At 43.8% G+C, this 20380-nt stretch overlaps 1 protein-coding gene across 2 annotated transcripts in view; it reads right to left on the bottom strand.

Moving 5' to 3' along the window:
• Positions 1-20073: 20073 nt before the first annotated feature.
• Positions 20074-20380, bottom strand: part of LOC101943539 (sucrase-isomaltase, intestinal-like) — a 111985-nt gene continuing 111678 nt past the window's right edge. For both annotated transcript variants that reach the window (XM_065554341.1, XM_065554350.1), the window contains exon 23: positions 20074-20232. In XM_065554341.1, coding sequence (XP_065410413.1) covers positions 20173-20232 — 60 coding nt within the window. In that variant the 3' untranslated portion in view covers positions 20074-20172. The remainder of the gene's footprint in view (positions 20233-20380) is intronic.

Below are 20380 nucleotides of genomic sequence, written 5' to 3'. Positions count from 1 at the left end.
GTGAGTCTTCTCTGGAACACCTCTGGTTTGGGGCTTATGCCCATCAGCATATGCAGACATCTGTAGTGACCAAATGGTGTTGCAAAGGTTGTCAGCATGCTGGACTCTTTATCCAGGCCTATGTACCAAAACCCATTCCTCCCATCAGACCATAAAGATTCCGGCTTTGGGAAATTCTGGCATGATGTCATCAATTGTGGGCAGTGGATAGTGGCACCTTTTAAATACACGGTTCAGTGACTTTGGGTCTATGCAGATACATAATTAACCTGGTGGCCTCTTTACCACCACCATACTGCTTACCTAGGCTGCACTCGCCTATACAGGTGCTATGATTCTCCTAATCTACAGACTGTCAAGTTCCTTGCATATTGGATTCCGTAATGTCACTACAATTTTCCTTCATTATAAGCACACAGATTTTGCTTCCAGTCACAGCTTTCTTTGAAGGCACCTTTGAAAACATTCCCATATGCTTCAAAAATTGTCTCCATTGTCCGCAGCATTTCCCTGTTTGCTTCTTGCACTGCAGCTATAAAATTCTGATGCTACACCATGATTAGATCCATGGCTTATGTGGCAAGAAGGGTCTGTGATACTTATCGTCCACCACCACAAACTTCAACTAGCACCGCTTGTTATTTTTTGGGTTAGTTACTCTGAGATAGGGATGGGCAAACTTTTTGGCCTGAGGGCCACATCTGGGTATGGAAATTGTATGGCGGGCCATGAATGCTAATGAAATTGGAGCTGGGGTGCGGGAGGGGGCGAGGACTCTGGCTGTGGGTGCAGGCTCTGGGGTGGGGCCAGAAATGAGGAGTTCAGGGTGCTGGAGGGGGATCAGGGCTGGGACAGGGGCACGGGGAGGTGAGGGCTCCAGCTGGGGGTGAAGGCTCTGGGGTGGGGCTGGAGATGAGGGGTTTGGGGTGCAGGAAGGTACTCCAGGCTGGGCCTGAGGGTTGGGGCATAGGAGGGGGTCAGGGGTGCAAGCTCCGGGTGGCGCTTACCTCAAGCAGCTCTTGGAAGCAGTGGCATGTCCCCCCTCCAGCTTCTAGGTGGAGGTGTGGCCAAGCGGCTCTACTGCGCGCTGCACCATCTACAGGCGCCGCCCTTTCAGCTCTCATTGGCCACACCTCCACCTAGGAGCTGGAGGGGGGACATGCCACTGCTTCCAGGAGCCATGCAGAGCAGCCCCCGACCCTGCTCCCTGGCTGGAGCACCGGAGCAGGGCAAGCCCCAGACTCCACTCCCCAGCAGGAGCTCGAGGGCCGATTAAAATGGGTGGCGGGTCAGATGTGGCCTGTAGTTTGCCCACCCCTAGTCTGTCACATTTTCTTATAGGCTGAATTGTGCTCTCATTTTATATTATTAGATTGCACCTGCTTTTTTAATGGGTGTATTCAAGTCCAATTTACCTTGAGGAACCACATTGCAGCAGGCTCTGTTATCCAGCTGAAATCACACAGGGCATTTCCCTATTAACACTGTTGCATGCATGAAGGTTGGTATCATCTGTTGTTGCTTTCCTTTCCCAACAGCCTGAAACTGATATGTTCTTGAACTCCAGGAGAGAGTCAAGAGGTGCCCTTCCCCTCTTGTGTGAGTCAAGAGGTGCTGTCTGAGGTGCCCTTCCCCACTTGTGTGAGTCTGGCTGAATCTTTCTGGGACCTTCCTCTGCTCTTGCACATACTGCTTAAATGTTTCACTTGCCACATCCTTGCAATGCTGTCCTAGTGTGGGATACTTCTCCTTTACCTGTTCACGCTGTCTCCCACAGCAAACGCATCTCACTATGGGTATGGAAACCTGGCCACCTGTTCTCCTTTGCTCTTGTCTCATTGCATGTAGTTCTGAGGGTGTTGTGCCTTCTAGGGCTTTCATCCTTTCTCTTTAGGTTTCCTCTGTGCATCCTATGTCTAAGCATCTGTCTAATGTAAGATTGCCTTCCCAGAGTAGCTGCTCCCTCAGGTGGTGTCCCAAGTGCCACAGACTAACCTTCTCAAATCAGGGAGTCTGTCAAATCCCCAAAATTACATGTAGCTGACAGTGTGCACAAGGCTGTAACATAGGGGTCTATCCTCTCCCCTCTACTGAAAAACGGTGTCATTCCACAAGTTTTGTTTTGTTTGGGAGAAATAGTTCCCCAGGGCTTCTAGGACTGCTGAGAAGCTTGAGGCAGTGGTGAGCACACAGGTTTCAATGTGGGACCTACAGAGTGCTGCAGACCTTTCTATCTTGTTCCCCAATAAGGTAAAATAATAATTTTACTTTCCAGCTATTGTTGTCCTACTGCATGACCATGGTTTATGTAGAGTTCACTCTCCTTGTTCCACCAGGTCCATCACTGGGCTACGTTTGTATCTGCAAAATCCAGGGCTTCAGGGGGATTCTGACTGAGTTCAAGGTTCATTCTGCCAGCTGCTGCACTTCAGAAAACTCACAGCCCAGATACTGCCACCATGTTTCATTAGCATGGAGTAATGCTGAATACAGGTTATGTTGAACAAGTAGAATTTTTTTAAACACTGCGCACAGCTCTGTCCATGTGGCTGCATTGCTTCCAGCCTAACCCCCTCCCTGTTCCCTGGTGTCCCATCAATAACTGTCCCTCCAAGCAGGGCCAGATTATGACATTCTGAGGCCCCAAACTATGTCAAGTGTAAGAGGCCCCGTACCATAAACAAATTAATGTATTATTTTCACAGAAAGGACATTGAATATATAAACACAAAAACTTTATATTTGCATATATACAAAGGCGAAGTTGTAAAACTAGAATAATAATCTAACTAAAACACGTCTTGCAATATGCCTGTTTGCATTATAAAATAGTTTCAAATTAACATATTTTCGTCTATGATTTCTTAATTAGTAGATATGAAAACTTTATATCTACAGCAACACAAAAGTAGTTACAGTTACACAGACCAGTTTACTTAATGGAAGTAGTACAACCTGCAGTATGTCTGTTTGCGCATCACATTAATTTTAACACTGAAATTTAAAACATTTTCTTTTGTGATTTTTGGAAAGCAAAGTCATTGATGTTGTCCTCAAATGATAAGCTACGGAGTTTGTCACTTTTGATGCACAGAATGCTTAGGGCAGATAGCTTTTCTTGCAGCATTTTCTAGGCAGACATCTCTCTTCGTGTTCACTTCTCTATCCTCTGTCTCTCCCAAGACCACTAATTAATCTCGAGTAAACACATCGGAAACACAGAGTGACAACAAGCTATATGTATGAAAGAGAAAGAAAGAATTTACCAGAAAAAAAGACAGGCACTGAGAAAGCGAGAAAAACTAGCCTATACTCAAGCAAATATATTGAATATTATAGGCTTTAAATAGCCTACAAATCATATATGCACATAGTTTGAAATAACTTGGTCACCAAGTACTCAGAATATTTTGCTATATATGTATAGCTTCCTTCACTTCTCTCAAAACCCTCTATTTATCCTTTTGTCAGCACTGTGAAGGTTCCCAAAACTGCCGGAGGGAAGCCAACACAAATTTATCCTCCTCAAGATCCACTCAACCCAAGTCCATGAGACGGTCACCTGCAAACTCAGTCCTGTGAAGCATGGATAGTGCATGAAGCAGAAAGCGGTGTGCGCATGTATGTACGGATGAAAAGAAGAAAGAACACACTCACACTTAAGAAAACAAAGAAAAACAGGAGCGAAGGCACTATACGACCGAGCATGCTAGACCGTAAACAAAAGATGGCGGCCTTCAAGCTATTACCAGGCAAGGGGGACGCTATACATAACGTAACTCCTAGGACGAGTCCCATACGATCATGAGCTTGGCAGGACTGCTTCACGACACTGCCGTCTCCGACCTCACATTTTTCCCGATTTTATTGTCAGTGAGATTATTTATTTATTTAAATAAGTCATGAAGGTCTGGTCAGAATTTTACCAGTAGCAGCTGGCCAACAAAATGTTGCCTTAAGAGACTGATAGCAGACTTATTCATGGAAATACTAATTTTACAAGTGCAATTATCATTTTTTTCTTAGTTCTGGCCTCCTGCCTGTCAATAATGAACAATTAGTGAAGGGTAAGGGTAGGGTAAGTGTATTTGTGTAGCCAGATGTGTATATTTTTGTCATATTTGAATGAAAATGTCTATATTTAGAGATAATCTTCTTTTCCCCATATCTCCTTTATTTATCAACTGATTTTGATAAAATTTGAAATGGGGTCAGTTTTTTCTTTTTTAGAGGCCCCTCATATTGTGAGGCCCTAAGATGTAGCAGCTTAGGTTAGTTTATACCTTAGTCCGACCCTGCCTCCAAGGAAACATAGGTCTCTGACTCCAGTTCCACCGATCACGATACAACAAGCCATAGCCAGTCTTAATGTCCTCAGGGTTATTGTTTACAGGAACCCTGAGACAAATTCAACCTCTGCAGTACTCCTTTGGACAAGGATGATAAAACAAAATAATGAATAGCTGCTCACTAAGTGAGCACCATCCATCCTGTGCACTGAATAAGGTATGGGCCCTGTGGAAAAAATAGTATATGATCATGTAACTAAAGACTGTATCACAGTGTATACTCACAAAGGGGGAGGGGGAGGAAGTAAGGTTGCATCTTGTAAAATGAGTTCGGATCCTTTGGTATGAAAGGTGCTACATAGATATAAGATTATCATTTAAAAACACATTGGTTAGACTCACAAAGAAATAATGTAATTTGGCATCAATCTTCGCACATCCACCGAGGTTTAAAAATGCATACTGAAAAATAAAAGATAAGGATATCAGGATTTATTTCCAATCACTTTAGTGAAGACTTTGTGTTTCTACCATCTGCTATTATTGTACAATGAAATCCCTTTGGAATGCTGTTTGTATAGTAAACAGACAACAGCTTCTTTCAGATGTTTACTATTTACTGCTTTAATTGTTCCGTTTGTAACCCTTCTGCCAGTTGAAATCCGCAGTGACAAGGGCTGGGTTCAATATGTAGGGGTTATTCCTAGATACAACACAGAACTGGCTCGAGCCACCACCCAATAACCTGGGAAAATTACATATCACCCCCTGGGTGCCTCTAAGAGGCAATACTCCCCTCTTGCAAGCACAGTGTCTGAGTGTGGAAAAGAAACTTTTAATAAAAAAGTGGGAAAGTAACCTGACATTAACTTGGAAAAATGCTGCAAGCAGGATTTAAATCCAACAACAAAAAGTTCCTTTAACATGCCCCTCCCTTCTCCCTCCATTGCATCCCACTCACAGTTGTTGTCCTTGATCAATGAAGACACAGAGTTCAGAAGTGCATCTGCATGAGTTCACCTCCCACCTTGCTCCGCCATCTGGGTGCTTGCTCTGGCATCAGCTACCCACCACTGCATCAGCTAGCTGCCCACTGCTCTGCCAGTGACCCTGCTTGCTGCTCCCCCAGCTGCTCCACTCACTCCACTCCATTCTGGGATGTCTTGAGGTAACACTTAATACAGCTCTCAGTGATTTTGGCTGTTAGTGAGGGAGCCTCACTGCTAGTGCAGATTGGGCAGTCTCTTGCATCAAAGATGCTGTCCCAAAGCAGGTCTAATGCTTAGACCTAATTATCAGTGATTGCAGCTCTATTGGTCTGCAACAAAAGACTCTCAATTGAGTCTTAATCAGCTCTAATATTACACAGTGGAGAGGGGATGCAAATGGTGTCTAGGACCTTTAGACAGCACCCAAACCACCAGCTAGAAAAGCACCTGTCACCACCCTTTCATCTCTTCGAGGCTTTGGCACCGCTGCCCCATACTCAGCAAGCAGCAGTTCAGTTGAAGGCGAACCCCTCAGTCAGGGCACACCAAGCACAATTCTGCTGTCCTTGATTCACACAAGAATAACAACTCTATCCCTGAACCCAATAACAAAGTGGCTTGTGATCCAACATCAGCCAAAAGTGATAATTTGAGTAAAGCAGTCCTATCATGCTGAGCCCCTAGGCAGGGTGGGTGTGTCCATGCAAACAAGGTCACCTCCTGAAATTCTCTTCCCCAGCTCATCACTAGACTTCAGGGGAGAGCTCATTCAGACCCTGCTTACATGTTGTTAATTTAGATTCTCTTAACTATGACTTTCTTCAGTTCATTCAAAATCACTTTCATTGAATTCTGATCCGATATCTGATGGCTAATGCAATAAGCATCTTGAACCAAATTTTGCTTCCAGTTATACCAGAACAACCCCATTGAATAATTTATCTTCTGACTTTAAGAAGGTTTGTACACAAGAAGGTTTCTGGGTGCTTTAGGTCATTTTCATGTTGGAAATATGCTCCTCCAAACTTCCTCCACAATAAGGGATATAATTTTGAAGAAATATATTTGTATATACTGCCATTTCATTCGCAAGGCTTAATACTGTAGTAGGAACCAATCTGTCTTCTTTTAAAGCTTCTAATTCCTTTCCCCATATTTACCTTTCCATGTAAGTGAAACATGTTAATTCCTCAGACCACAGAACTTTGTTCCAACCAGTCCAAAGCTTTGCTAAGTTGTTTTGACGCAATTTGTGCCTTAGTATCTGACATGATTTCTTAGATGCTCCTAGTTCTTTCATCAGTTTTCACAGTTTCTATATCAATAGCATAAACACTGTGTTCCTTAAGCCCTTTTGCAGTTTCCCAAAATTTTACACCTCATTTTTCTTCACTTATTTCTCTAAATTACTCTCATCAATCCGTTGCTACCTTCCTAGCTCTCACACTTGTTTTCTTTGCCTATCTGTTTTATTCTGGCCTACATAAATTCACTCAGTCAAAATTATTGGGTACTTTTCCTTCAGGAACCTGGTTATCCAAAAGACAAGATACGTCTGTTTCTGAGGTCAGAGCTCAGTAATTTCTTTTTACCAATATTCACATCACACTCTTCCCCCTGAAAGTATACGGTATGTGACATGTCCTAAAGCGGTTTTCCTCAGTGAACAGCAGAAAAATATCCATTTATACAATCGATTTTCCTTTGATCTTGTTACTTTCCAGTATGTGTCTATAAACTTTCATGGATGACTAAGTCAGGTTCCAAGTTACATGATTTCTCTATAGTTCCAATAAAACATTTAAAATGGAGTTTTTCAAGACTGGATATTTAGTCCAAGTGAATATCATTGAAAGAGCAATGCTGTTACACAGCAATAATAAGGTTGATCAGCAGTTTCCCCATGTTCAGCCCATTATCAATATATATTTATGGAAACAACTGTACAAAACATGACACTTAACGTCTCATCAGGACCTCTCAATATTTTGATGTTTTATAGAACTGAGCCAGTTACATGGCATAGATAGGCTGCAACAACCTGGTTCTGAATTCAATGTTTAAACCATTTGGCCCTGATTCTTCACCTCATTACCTCAGATTTAGGCTGGTGATTCCCTGATTTCAAAGGAGCTGTGTCAGTGTAAAGCTGGAGATTTCTCTTGGGCAATAGGATCCCTAGGTGGCATAGAACTGGCTTACCAGCTCTATATCACTCTCCTTATATGGTTTTTTTCCCCATGGGAATAGCACGTGACTGGATTGCCAGAACACAGTAGCAATCTCCAGTTTCCAAAATGACCCCTTTGGGGGGCAATAGGCACGGGGGTACAACTCTGCGGCTCTTTACTTTCCCACTCCCTGGTCTAGTATGCGCCCAAATAAGGGTCAGGCAGAATCTAGTGTATAGCAAGAAACTATTGATCTTGCTAAAATCAGATAGGACCAGTGGCTTTAAGAAAAATAATTGTAATAGATAACTTTGCCTTAAAGCATATGTAGGGTTTGGTAGCTTAGAAGCCAGCGTGTAAAATTCATTGTATTCATAACAGTGGCTATAAGAAGTGGAGGGAGGGTTAATTTCATTATATATCTGAATTACCACCACATATTTTCCAAATCACAGAATGGCCAGACAGCATTATGGTGGTTGTTTTGAAGAGGAGTGTCAACAAATGACCTCCTCCTGGACTACTCCAGGTGGCCTCAGGGCAGTCTTGCAAGCAGCCCCTTGCCTCAATTTCCCCTCATAGCTCCTTAAACTGAAAAAAGAGATATTTAGAAATCCCATAACAATAGTCTCCCTCCCCCTTAGGGTCTGATTCATTAAGTTAAAGTTCAAAATGAAATGCAAAACTCTTTCCTCCAGCCTAAGTTGGACACAACCCCAAACTCCCGCAGTGTCTCAGGGCTTTCCTGCTCTAGCAGGCTACTACCAGTTCTTCCTAGCTGGGGCAACTCTTCTCAGCTCAGGGTCCTCCCTGCAGGAGCTGTTCTCACTCTCTACACAGCTTCCTGGGCCCATTTCCAGGTGTTCCAGGGAATCACCTGATACCTGCTCAGGTGTGCCTACTCAGTAACTAGGGTTGGCTGGCCCCAAGCCTCTAGTCCTTAAAGGGACAAGCCACCTGTTACAGCAAGGATTTTCTGGAGTCACTTTGTAACAGAGTAATGATTATTTTTGTAAAAAGAACGAGGAGTACTTGTGGCACCTTAGGCCTGGTCTACACTAGGAGTTTATCTCGAATTTAGCAGCATTAAACCAAATTAACCCTGCACCCGTCCACACAACGAAGCCCTTTACTTTGATATAAAGGGCTCCTAATATCGATATCTGTACTCCTCCCCGACGAGGGGAGTAGCGCTGAAATCGGTATTGCCATTTTGGATTAGGGTTAGTGTGGCCGCCATTCGATGGTATTGGCCTCCGGGAGCTATCCCACAGTGCACCATTGTGACCTCTCTGGACAGCAATCTGAACTCGGATGCACTGGCCAGGTAGACAGGAAAAGCCCCGCAAACTTTTGAATTACATTTCCTGTTTGCCCAGCGTGCAGAGCACAGGTGACCATGCAGAGCTCATCAGCACAGGTAACCATGCAGTCCGAGAATCGAAAAAGAGCACCAGCATGGACCGTACAGGAGGTACTGGATCTGACCGCTATATGGGGAGAGGATTCAGTGCTGGCAGAACTACGTTCCAAAAGACGAAATGCCAAAACATTTGAAAAAATCTCCAAGGGCATGATGGAGAGATGCCACAATAGGGACTCACTACAGTGCCGCGTGAAAGCTAAGGAGCTCAGACAAGCCTATCAAAAAACAAAGGAGGCAAATGGTCGCTCTGGGTCAGAGCCGCAGACATGCCGCTTCTATGCTGAGCTGCATGCAATTCTAGGGGGCCGCCACCACTCCCCCACCTCTGACCATGGATTCTGAGGTGGGGGTAATCTCAGCCATGCCTGAGGATTCTGCGGATGGGGAAGAGGAGGAGGAGGAGGAGGATGACGAGCTTGCGGAGAGCACACAGCATTCCGTTCTCCCCAACAGCCAGGATCTTTTTCTCAGCCTGACTGAAGCACCCTCCCAACCCCCAGACAATGAGGCCATGGAAGGGACCTCCAGTGAGTGTACCTTTGTAAATATAAAACATGGTTTAAAAGCAAGCGTTTTTTAATGATTAACTTGCCCTGAGGACTTGGGATGCATTCGTGGCCAGTACAGCTACTGGAAAAGTCTGTTAACGTGTCTGGGGATGGAGCGGAAATCCTCCAGGGACAGCTCCATGAAGCTCCCCTGAAGGTACTCCAAAAGCCTTTGCAGAAGGTTTCTGGGCAGTGCAGCCTTATTCCGTTCTCCATGGTAGGACACTTGACCACGCCATGCTAGTAGCAAGTAATCTGGTATCATTGCATGACAAAGCCTGGCAGCGTATGGTCCCGGTGTTTGCTGGCATTCAAGCAACATCCATTCTTTATCTCGCTGTGTTATCCTCAGGAGAGTGATATCGTTCATGGTAACCTGGTTGAAATATGGGAATTTAATTAAGGGGACAGAGGTGGCCGTTCCTACTGGGCTCTTTGCCTGTGGCTGAAAAGAAATCCTTCCTTGCAGTTAGCCAAGCGGGGGTGGGGTGGGAGCGGGGGTGGGGAGGGGAATCTTCCCTGATACCAGCCACGCAGTGGGGGGAGGGATAAAGCGATCATCCCAGAAAATTGGATGGGGGGGGGTTAGTTTGGTTTCTGCAGGGATCTTCTCTGATACCACCCACTCAGTGCGGGGGGAGGGATAAAGCGATCATCCCAGAGAATTGGATGGGGGGGGGTTAATTTGGTTTCTGCTGCTGCACATTAACAGGAAAACTGCAGCACTCAATGGGCTTTCTTGGTATGTGGGAAAGGAGGGCGCTGCTTGTAGGAAAGCTGCAGAAACCGAAAGACAATGGCTTACCATGGCCGCATGCAAGCCAAATTCTGTTGCCTGGACCTGCGTCTGTGCTCTCTAACACCAAAGCTGCAGGCACTCAATATTAAAAGATGCAAAATGCGACCTTGTACTGAAATCACATGTGCTATGTAATGTGAATAGTGTTGTTCACCGTGAAAGAGTATAAGCATTGTTCTGTAAAATGTATCTTTTAAAATACTTCTCTCCCTTTTTTCCCTCCCTCCTGCAGCTGCAAAGTTTTCAAGCCTCCCTCCTCCGTCACAAAGGCTATCTCAGATAAGGCGTTGAAAAAAGAGGATGCGAGACGAAATGTTCTCAGAAATCATGGAATCCACTCGCAATGAAAGAGCTCATCTGAATGAGTGGACGGACACGGTATCAAAGTACAGGAAAGATGCCAGTGAACGTGAGGACAGGAGGGACGCTCGAGATGAGAGGTGGCAGGCTGCAACACTGGGGCTGCTGCGTGATCAAACGGACATGCTCCGGCGTCTGGTGGAGCTTCAGGAATGGCAGCAGGAGCACAGATTGCCGCTGCAGCCGCTGTATAACCTCCCCCCCCCCATGTTCCATAGCCTCCTCGCCCAGATGTGTAAGAACGCGGGGGGGGGGGGAGGGGAGGCTCCGTGCACCCTCCCAATCCACCCCAGTGGACAGCCCAACCAAAAGGCTGTCATTACTTTGAACTTTTTTAGTGGCCTTTTCCTTCCCTCCTATCCTCCTCCCAAACCCCACCCAGGCTACCTTCTCAGTTCTCTCCCTCTTTTTATAATCAATTAATAAAGAATGCATGATTTTTAAATGATAGTGACTTTATTTCCTTTGAAAGCAAGCTGGGATCGAAGGGGGAGGGTGGATTCCTTACAGAGAACGAGTCAATCAAGGGGGTGGGTTTTCATCAAGGAGAAACAAACAGAACGTTCACACGGTAGTCTGGCCAGTCATGAAACTGGTTTTCAAAGCTTCTCTGATGTGCAGCGCTTCCTGGTGTGCTCTTCTAATCACCGTGGTGTCTGGCTGCACGTAATCAGCGGCCAGGCGATTTGCCTCAGCCTCCCACCCCACCATAAAGGTCTCCCCCTTACTCTCACAGAGATTGTGGAGCACACAGCAAGCAGCAATAACAATGGGAATATTGGTTTGGCTGAGGTCTGAGCGAGTCAGTAAAGATCGCCAGCAACCTTTTAAATGTCCAAATGTACATTCTACCACCATTCTGCACTTGCTCAGCCTGTAGTTGAATAGGTCCTGACTACTGTCCAGGCTGCCTGTGTATGGCTTCATGAGCCATGGCATTAAGGGGTAGGCTGGGTCCCCCAAGGATAACTATAGGCATTTCAACATCCCCTACTGTTATTTTCTGGTCTGGGAAGTAAGTCCCTTGCTGCAGCCCTTTAAACAGAGTAGTGTTCCTGAAGATGCGAGCGTCATGAGCCCTTCCCGGCCATCCCACGTTGATGTTGGTGAAACGTCCCTTGTGATCCACCAGTGCTTGCAGCACCATTGAAAAGTACCCCTTGCGGTTTACGTACTGGCTGCCCTGGTGCTCCGGTACCAAGATAGGTATATGGGTTCCATGTATTGCCCCACCACAGTTAGGGAATCCCATTGCAGCAAAGCCATCCACTATGACTTGCACGTTTCCCAGAGTCACTACGTTTGGTAGCAGCAGCTCAGTGATTGCTTTGGCTACTTGCATCACAGCAGCCCCCACAGTAGATTTGCCCACTCCAAATTGATTCCCGACTGACCGGTAGCTGTCTGGCGTTGCAAGCTTCCACAGGGCTATCGTCACTCGCTTCTCAACTGTGAGGGCTGCTCTCATCTTGGTATGCTGGCGCTTCAGGGCAGGGGAAAGCAAGTCACAAAGTTCCATGAAAGTGCCCTTACGCATGCGAAAGTTTCGCAGACACTGGGAATCATCCCACACCTGCAACACTATGCGGTCCCACCAGTCTGTGCTTGTTTTCCAGGCCAGAATTGGCGTTCCACGGCATGAACCTGCCCCATTAACAGCATGATCTCCATGCTGGGGCCCGCGCTTTGATAGAATTCCATGTCCATGTCCTCATCACTCTCGTCGCCGCGCTGCTGTAGCCTACTCCTCGTTGCCTGGTTTTGTAGGTTCTGGTTCAGCATAAACGGCACGATAACGCGCGAGGTGTTTACAATGTTCATGACTGCTGTCTTGAGCTGAGCGGGCTCCATGCTTGCCGCGGTATGGCATCTGCACTGTTCACCCAGGAAAAAGGGGCAAAACGGTTGTCTGCCGTTGCTTTCCAGGAGGGAGGGGAGGAGGTACCCCGAACCACCCGCAACAATGTTTTCGGCCCCATCAGGCATTGGGATCTCAACCCCAGAATTCCAATGGGCGGAGGAGACTGCGGGAACTATGGGATAGCTACCCACAGTGCAACTCTCCAGAAATCAACACTAACCCCGGTACATGGACGCACACTGCCAAATTAATGTGCTTAGTGTGGCCGCATACATTCGACTTTATACAATCTGTTTTTAAAAACCGGTTTCTGTAAAATTGGAAAAATCCCGTAGTGTAGACATACCCTTAGAGATTAACACATTTATTTGAGCATAAGCTTTCGTGGCCTAAAACCCACTTCATCGGATGCATGCAATGGAAGATACAGTAGGAAAATATATATACACAGAGAACATGAAAAAATGGGTGTTGCCATAACAACTGTAACAAGGGTAATTAATGAAGGTGAACTATTATCAGCAGAAAAAAAAACTTTTGTAGCGATAATCAGGATGGCCCATTTTCAACCGTTGACAAGAAGGTGTGAGTAACAGTAGGGGGAGGAAATTAGCATGGGAAAACAGTTTTACTTTGTGTAATGACCCATCTACTCCCAGTCTTTATTCAAGCCTAATTTAATGGTGTCTAGTTTGCAAATTAATTCCAATTCTGCAGTTTCTCATTGAAATTTGTTTTTGAAGTTTTTTTGTTGGAGTATTGCGACTTTGAGATCTGTAATTGAGTGACCAGCGAGGTTGAAGTGTTCTCTGACTGGTTTTTGAATGTTATAATTCTTGACATCTGATTTGTGTCCATTTATTCTTTTGCGTAGAGACTGTCCAGTTTGGCCAATGTACATGGCAGAGGGGCATTGCTGGCACACAATGGCATATATCACATTGGTAGATGAGCAGGTGAACAAGCCTCTGATAGTGTGGCTGATGTGATTAGGTCCTATGATGGTGTCCCCTGAATAGATATATGGACAGAGTTGGCAACGGGCTTTGTTGCAAGGAAAGGTTCCTGGGTTAGTGTTTTTGTTGTGTGGTGTATGGTTGCTGGTGAGTATTTGCTTCAGGTTGGGGGGCTGTCTGTAAGCGAGGACTGGCCTGTCTCCCAAGATCTGTGACAGTGAGGCATCGTCCTTCAGGATAGGTTGTATGCTTATGGTTAATAGTGATATGTACAGCAGTATATAAGAAGGCAGTGATAAACAAACAACTGGCTCCCGCACCAAAAGGTTCACATTCTAAGGACATGATCTTGTACACTAGAGAGATATTTTTTTTAAAAGGAGGGTGGGGGTCAGTGTAAACATTCTAAGGACATGATCTTGAACACTAGAGAGATTTAAAAAAAAAAAAAAAGGCAGGTGGGGGGAGGGATAGCTCAGTGGTTTGAGCATTGGCCTGCTAAACCCAGGCTTGTGAGTTCAATCCTTGAGGGGGCCACTTAGGGATCTGGGGCAAAATAAGTACTTGGTCCTGCTAGTGAAGGCAGGGAGCTGGACTCAATGACCTTTCAAGGTCCCTTCCAGTTCTAGGAGATGGGATATCTCCATTAATTTATTTTTATTTTATTTTATAATGAAACAAGTGGATTTTAAGGAGCTTTCTGAAGTTAGGTTTACAATATCACTGCTGCTTAGCAATACATGAGGTATATTCATCGGTTATTATTTTACAGAGCTATGAGTAACATGAAAAAAAAATTAATTGAAGTGGTCATAAAAAGGATTTTTTTTTCTATAGAAAGCTGCATGAATTTTAAATTACAAATATTCTAGCAGCTGTTGATTTGACCTGTAAACTTTGCAACATAGCTTCACAACATTATTAAAGATGTAAGGTTATGAATCATGAATGATGATTTACAAGCTCTGGAAACTCAACATTACTGGCTTGAACCAGTAAAGAAAGAGAGAGAGGACTCCTACAAAAACTGTATATATTGTAGTACACAGCTCTCCACTGGTAACCATGGCCTCATACTGTGTCAGAGCAATTAAAGTTGGAAGTTTTCCTGTAGGCATTCTGTTAAAGTTTAAGTGGGTTCAAATGGATTTGTGTGCAATTTCACCCACAACCACAAATCAGGTGACGAGTTCATTGGCCAGGACCTCTGCCACTGTCACAGCCCCTTGGTTCATCATTGGGTAAACTTCAGGACATATAATATAGTAGTTCATAGCAATCAGAAGATATTGATTGTCAGACTCTGTCTCAGGTAGAGGTCAAAACACATCAACAGCAATGTGCTCCATTGTTGTGCTTATGAGCTATTGCTGCATAGGGGCTCTCCCTGTGTTAGGGAGACCTTTCTTTGCAATCCAAGCATCACATTTCCTATGCCAGTTTTCACATCCTGCCTGTATTTTATCCAACAGAAATTCTCTAAGGTTTTTCCAGTCCCAAAATATCCATCAGTTTTGAAATCATGACAACGTCAGAAACTCCCTTTTTAATATATTTGATGCAACCAGCAGATACCTGGCCCGATCATCTGCTTGTTTTTCCATCTCCTGTACAATATTTATTTTTAATTTCCAAGTTTTCCAACAGTCACCAGAAAGCTTTTGTTGTGGTATTCTGAAGGGAGACAGAAGAGGCATTTTGAGTCTTCAAGACTGATAGGAATAGCTCCTTTGCAAGAAGAGCAGGTCTTGAATCTGAGGAACTTGGTCTCTGCCATGCCCAAGGGAGTCCTGCTTCTGGAGGCAGCGTGTGGACTTGAAGACCTTCAAAATCCATGTTTTAAAATGCCAATGGATTAAAATAATAAAACTAACTTATCTAATTATCCAACTAGAAAGATGAATTGCACAGTGCACAGAGATGCAGACACGGCAAGTGTTCTGTCTCTCAGCCATGGGCAGTAAGAAAGAACTGGAGAGTGGGAGTGACCACCTCACCCTTTATGCCTGTGGCTACAGAGGGAGTGCAGGTGCAGCTCCAATGGGCATGCATAGTGCAAGTGCTGCTCCAATGGACACACACTGTGCTCCAATGGACATTGCTGCTCAAAAGATTCCAATCTCAGATGCACGGGGGATATGCACACCAGAAGTGGAATACATGTGCAGTCACTTGAAGAAAAATCATAGTAACTTCTGCATGTTGTGGTAGCTTTCCAGCAAAGGAAGGATGGGCCATGGTTGAGACATGCTTTGACACCCAGAGGCACCTTAGCCACTAAATTTCTTGTGGATCTGAAGTAGACCTTTTTGTTTGTTGAATGTTTCTCACAAGCAGGAAATAGTAACAAACAAAACCACAGTTCCAAAATGTGAGCCAATGGCACTAGTAAATGCTAGCATAGAAGAAAATTACAAGGGGAAAGGGGTGAGCTCGAAGAGTGTCTGTTGTTGCAGCACAGTGCTGTATATTTAGATGATGGGCAACAGAACAGTCTAACAGTCTTTCTAGTTGGTAAAGATTGGTACTGGGGGAAATTGACCTATTAAATGTTTACCCATAGCACACCATTTACCCACAGCAAAGTGGAAAGAGGCCTTACAGGTCATTGAAGAAATGTACCAGGAAGACATAATTGAGCCTTCAGTGAATCCTTGGGCCTCACTCATAGTTCTGGTTAGGAAAAAAATATCAGCACCAGATTCTGTGTAGACTATAGAAAATTAAACATACTACTTTAAAGAATTCTTATCCATTACCACAAATAGATCATACTCTGGATGTTGTATCAGGTTCACTTTTGGTTTTTCACACTGGATCCAAAGTGGGTAGTGGAAATGGATTCACAGAATGAGATTATGATATCCTGTGACAATTTAAAGTGATGGTTTGGGGCTTGTCCAATGCTCCTCCCATATTTGAAAGGCCAATGGAGAGAATATTGCATGGCAGGCCTCTCTTAGCCTTGGGATTATACCTAAATTATATATCATGGTATATGCTGAAAACCTTTGGACAGGAACTGATACAGTGACAAATTTAAGGCTGCCAATCTGAACCCAAAGAAATGTGAAGCATTTCAAAGAGAGATACTTTTCCTCAGGCACACAATCAATCAGTGAGGGGGGAATTTGCATTGACAAAAAGAAAACTGAGGTTTTGAAAGGGGTTTTGAAAATGGACACAGATGCTAGTGCTTATGTTTAGGGGCACTATTGGATTTGAGATGGTGGTGATTTATTACTGCAGAAGTCTAACTCTGAGCTGTGATGCACATATACCACACAAGTGCTGCATATGCTTCTCCTTTTCAAAAAGGACTCAAATGTCCAGAGGGGCTTGTGTGAAGGGCTTCCTCAGCACCAGAAGGTGACAAAACTACTCCATCAGCCCAGACTACTGCTCAGAGCCTCTGGTAAACCAACAGGCCACACAAGACTCCAGAACCCATTTGGCATCAAGGAAATCCCATTCAGCCAGAACCTCCTTAATGTCTTCATCCCAATCCTCTGAAGAGAGAGGATGGAAGGAGGGTTGCTCTTGCAGTAACTGGAGATACAGATCTTCTACACAAAATGGTCACTAGCCAACCTCTGCAAAATCTCTAGATGCCAGCAACACACCCAGTACTGGCAACCAAAGGTTGAATCATCCAGCACCAAGGCAGCCAACACTGAAGCCAGCAGCACAAGGGTGCTCTTTGGATTGCAAGGAAGTCCTGATACCAACAGAGTACGGTCAGACTGGGATTTTCACCTATGGTACCAAAAGCCTCAGCTCTGCCATCCTCCATCCTGGGTTGTTTCAGGTGGGGGGGGGAAAATTTGATGATGGAGTCAAGTATTTGTTTGATGCAGTCCTGTTTATTTACTAAGAATGTAAATAAAGTGCTGTTTTCCTGAAGACAGAAGGAATCAAAGGAGACAGTTTCTTTGCTTACAGTTTCAGGCCTCTCTCCAGCCAGCACTCTAACCAAAAGCTCTCTCCTTTTACTTTTTTCTTAAGGTCATGCTACAAATGCTTTTCTGAGCTTCTTTGCTGCCTTCTCTGTTTCTGTCGTGTTTTTCCTGCTTCTCGTTCACACATGCAGCTCCATCAAACATTATCCAGCCTCCTGCATTTGCATTCAGCCTCCAGTCAAACCTCTACCCACATAGCTCAGATTCCTAACAAGCCTTGCAAGTGGTCAGTTTTGGGTGGTGACTTTTATTGTTTCAGCTATCAGTTCCAAAAATTGCTTTTTACATTTATCCTGAATAAAGGGCAGCTGTTATGCCCACCAGCTTCAACAAGATTTCACCCAACCCCCAGCATAGCAAAATCCTTCTTCAATGCACGACAATACCCTTTAAATATGCAAGTAATCATTTGATGTCAGTGGGACTACTCATGTAATAAAAGTTACACACATCCTTTAATACCTCCCTGAATCAGGAACAGAGGGAAAATCAAGGCTGATAGAGGCTATTATGATGAACTAATCCACTTTACCACTAGTATAAAATTTCAGCCACTACTGCATAAAGATTCCATATGGAAGCGTACTGTAACTCAGTACTACTGATTGGAAGGGAACCAATTATCTGGAGAAAACTGGAATGAGAATGGTTATTAATACTGCTTCAGTTAATTTAGTGTTACACTTTTAAGAAGTTGGAGTTCAAGGTTACAATTCTCAAACTTGTAAAAAAGCATTTCTGGCAGCATCTGCAACTAAAACAACTATTAGTAAACTGGTTTGGCCCTCATGCTTTCATAGCTATGGATGTACTTAAATTCATCCAGAACATTGTGTCTTGCAATACACCAACAGAACCTATGTCTCATTAATTCAATTTAATATTGATAAATTTCAATCAGTGTGAAAGGGAGGGTGTGGGAATTATGCAGCAGAATGTTATAGACCGCAATAAAAGAAGTTTCTATTGAATTATAGCTCTATTTGATCCAGCAGGGGAAAAAAACCACACACACACTCTCTCTCTCTTTCTCTCTCTACTGGACCCTGTCCTGTCAGTGTCCCTCTATATAAAGTGGACATCAGCGACAGATCAAATGTCAATGATACAGGGGCGTCCTAGGCATGGAAACTATTGCATATGTTATGGAGTTCTCAAATTATAGAATTCTGGAAGGAGAATTAATTTTATGCTAGGATGTGATATTGCTTTCTACCAGAGGTGGGTGGGTTTGTTTGGTTTTTGTTTGTTATTGTGGGTAAGTGGGAGGCCTTACCATTAGAATGAAAACTAATGGTCTCAATAAAAATAGCTCCTTCAAGCTACATCAATGATGAAAAGAATGGTCTTTCAATACCGGTAATAAAAATCTTCACAATTAGGAATACATACAATGGGCTTAGTAATATAGTGGCTCTCAACAAATGAAGTACTTGCAAATGAAGAGAACTACTAACATTTAATATTCTGTCTTCATGGTGGAAATGTCTGCTTAACAAAATATTAAAAAGATGTCCGTATTCCTCTCTCTACTTGGTAACTAATGGGTTTTTTAAAAGTACATAAATGCTCTGACTCCATGCTGTGTGCGCCACTGTCTAAGTTGTGGCTAAAAGCAGCAGTAGGTGCATTGACCGTTTGTCACTGTGAGGGGTTCCCTAATAATGGGAAAAGTATCCACAGAAAATCGTATGGGATTTCTTCCTCAGAAACTGAAAAATAACATTGGAACTCCCCTGAGCCCTCCCTAAAGTTTTGTAGGACTTCTCACTATGCTTGTAGCTATCTACTCAACTGTATAGCCCAGATTCTTCATGGTGTCCGAGCTGCACTCACTGCAATTCAGGACAGTGGGAAGGGAGGCAAAGATGGCGTCATGCAACAATTATGGTCTTCAGATTCTGGGGTGTGTTTTGGGTTTAGAGTGTATCCCTGCCTGGCCAGGGAAAAGTATAGTGTCTGATATAAGCTAGTGCAGCCATGCCCACAGCCTCAAGGGTTCATTCATCAGCCAGAAAGAACTGGAGTACAAAGTTGCTCCAGCCGCTCTCCCATCCCTCGACCATCTTTATGTCAGGGACTGAAAGGTAGGTGGAGTACAGCCACTATTCCAGTTGTATTCCTTCTGGTAATTCCCCTTACAAAACAGGACTACTCATGTAGCTGGTTTTCAGTTGGTTTGTGACTGCATAGTGGTGCAAAACAACCAGAGCAGGGGGCCCAGAATTGGATCCTACATCTTTAAGGATGGTGTAGAAGACAACAGAACGAACACTTTTATAGGTCAAGATTTGTGAATAGTCATTTCCGTCCGTGATGACAGCAATATTCCTTGTCTTCTCAGTTACCAGAGGATTCCATCTATCTAGTTAAACTGGTTATATTTGTAATATTCTTTTTAACCTCAATTTTTGTTATATTTATGATGGGCAGAGAGAGATTCCAAGATCCTGCACCCTTTGAGATTCATGGTAAAGCTCCCATTGACTTCAGTAGTGCAGGATTGAGCTTCAAAAGACAGAAGACTTTTTTCCAGGTTTCTTTTCTTCTATGGGATATGCAATAGTTTGAGCTAGTTTTCAGCACATAGTGACTGTTACTGAATTGTCTATAATTTTAGTATTCCTTTAACTGAAGAATTGTTGAATTAAAAGCATAAAATAGTTATTTACATTCCATTTACCTATTCTGGTATTAAAAAATACATCAGGAATGTAAGCAACAAAGATTGATTTTTTTTATTTTGACATTAAAATTAGAATGACATCAACATTTGAGATTCATTTATATTGAATTACACACTTTCTTAATATTCTACTGAAGTATAATGTTCAGCTCCTCAGTAAGTGGTACAGAAATCTGTAGGGTGAGTTTCTGTGGAAAAAGTGAAACAAATGTAATTAAGAAATGTATGCTAAGTTAATATAAAGTTCAGCTCCAAAGCTAAGAACAAGAACATAAGTTTGAGTATAGACCACTATAAGACCTTTCACTTGACCCTATAGGCAAGATGCAGTCAGTG

Source organism: Chrysemys picta, chromosome 1 (assembly GCF_011386835.1).
Source record: "Chrysemys picta bellii isolate R12L10 chromosome 1, ASM1138683v2, whole genome shotgun sequence".
Classification (NCBI taxonomy): Eukaryota; Metazoa; Chordata; order Testudines; family Emydidae; genus Chrysemys; species Chrysemys picta.
Note: the sequence above shows the minus strand (reverse complement) of the source record. Positions and strands in the feature narration are given on the sequence as shown.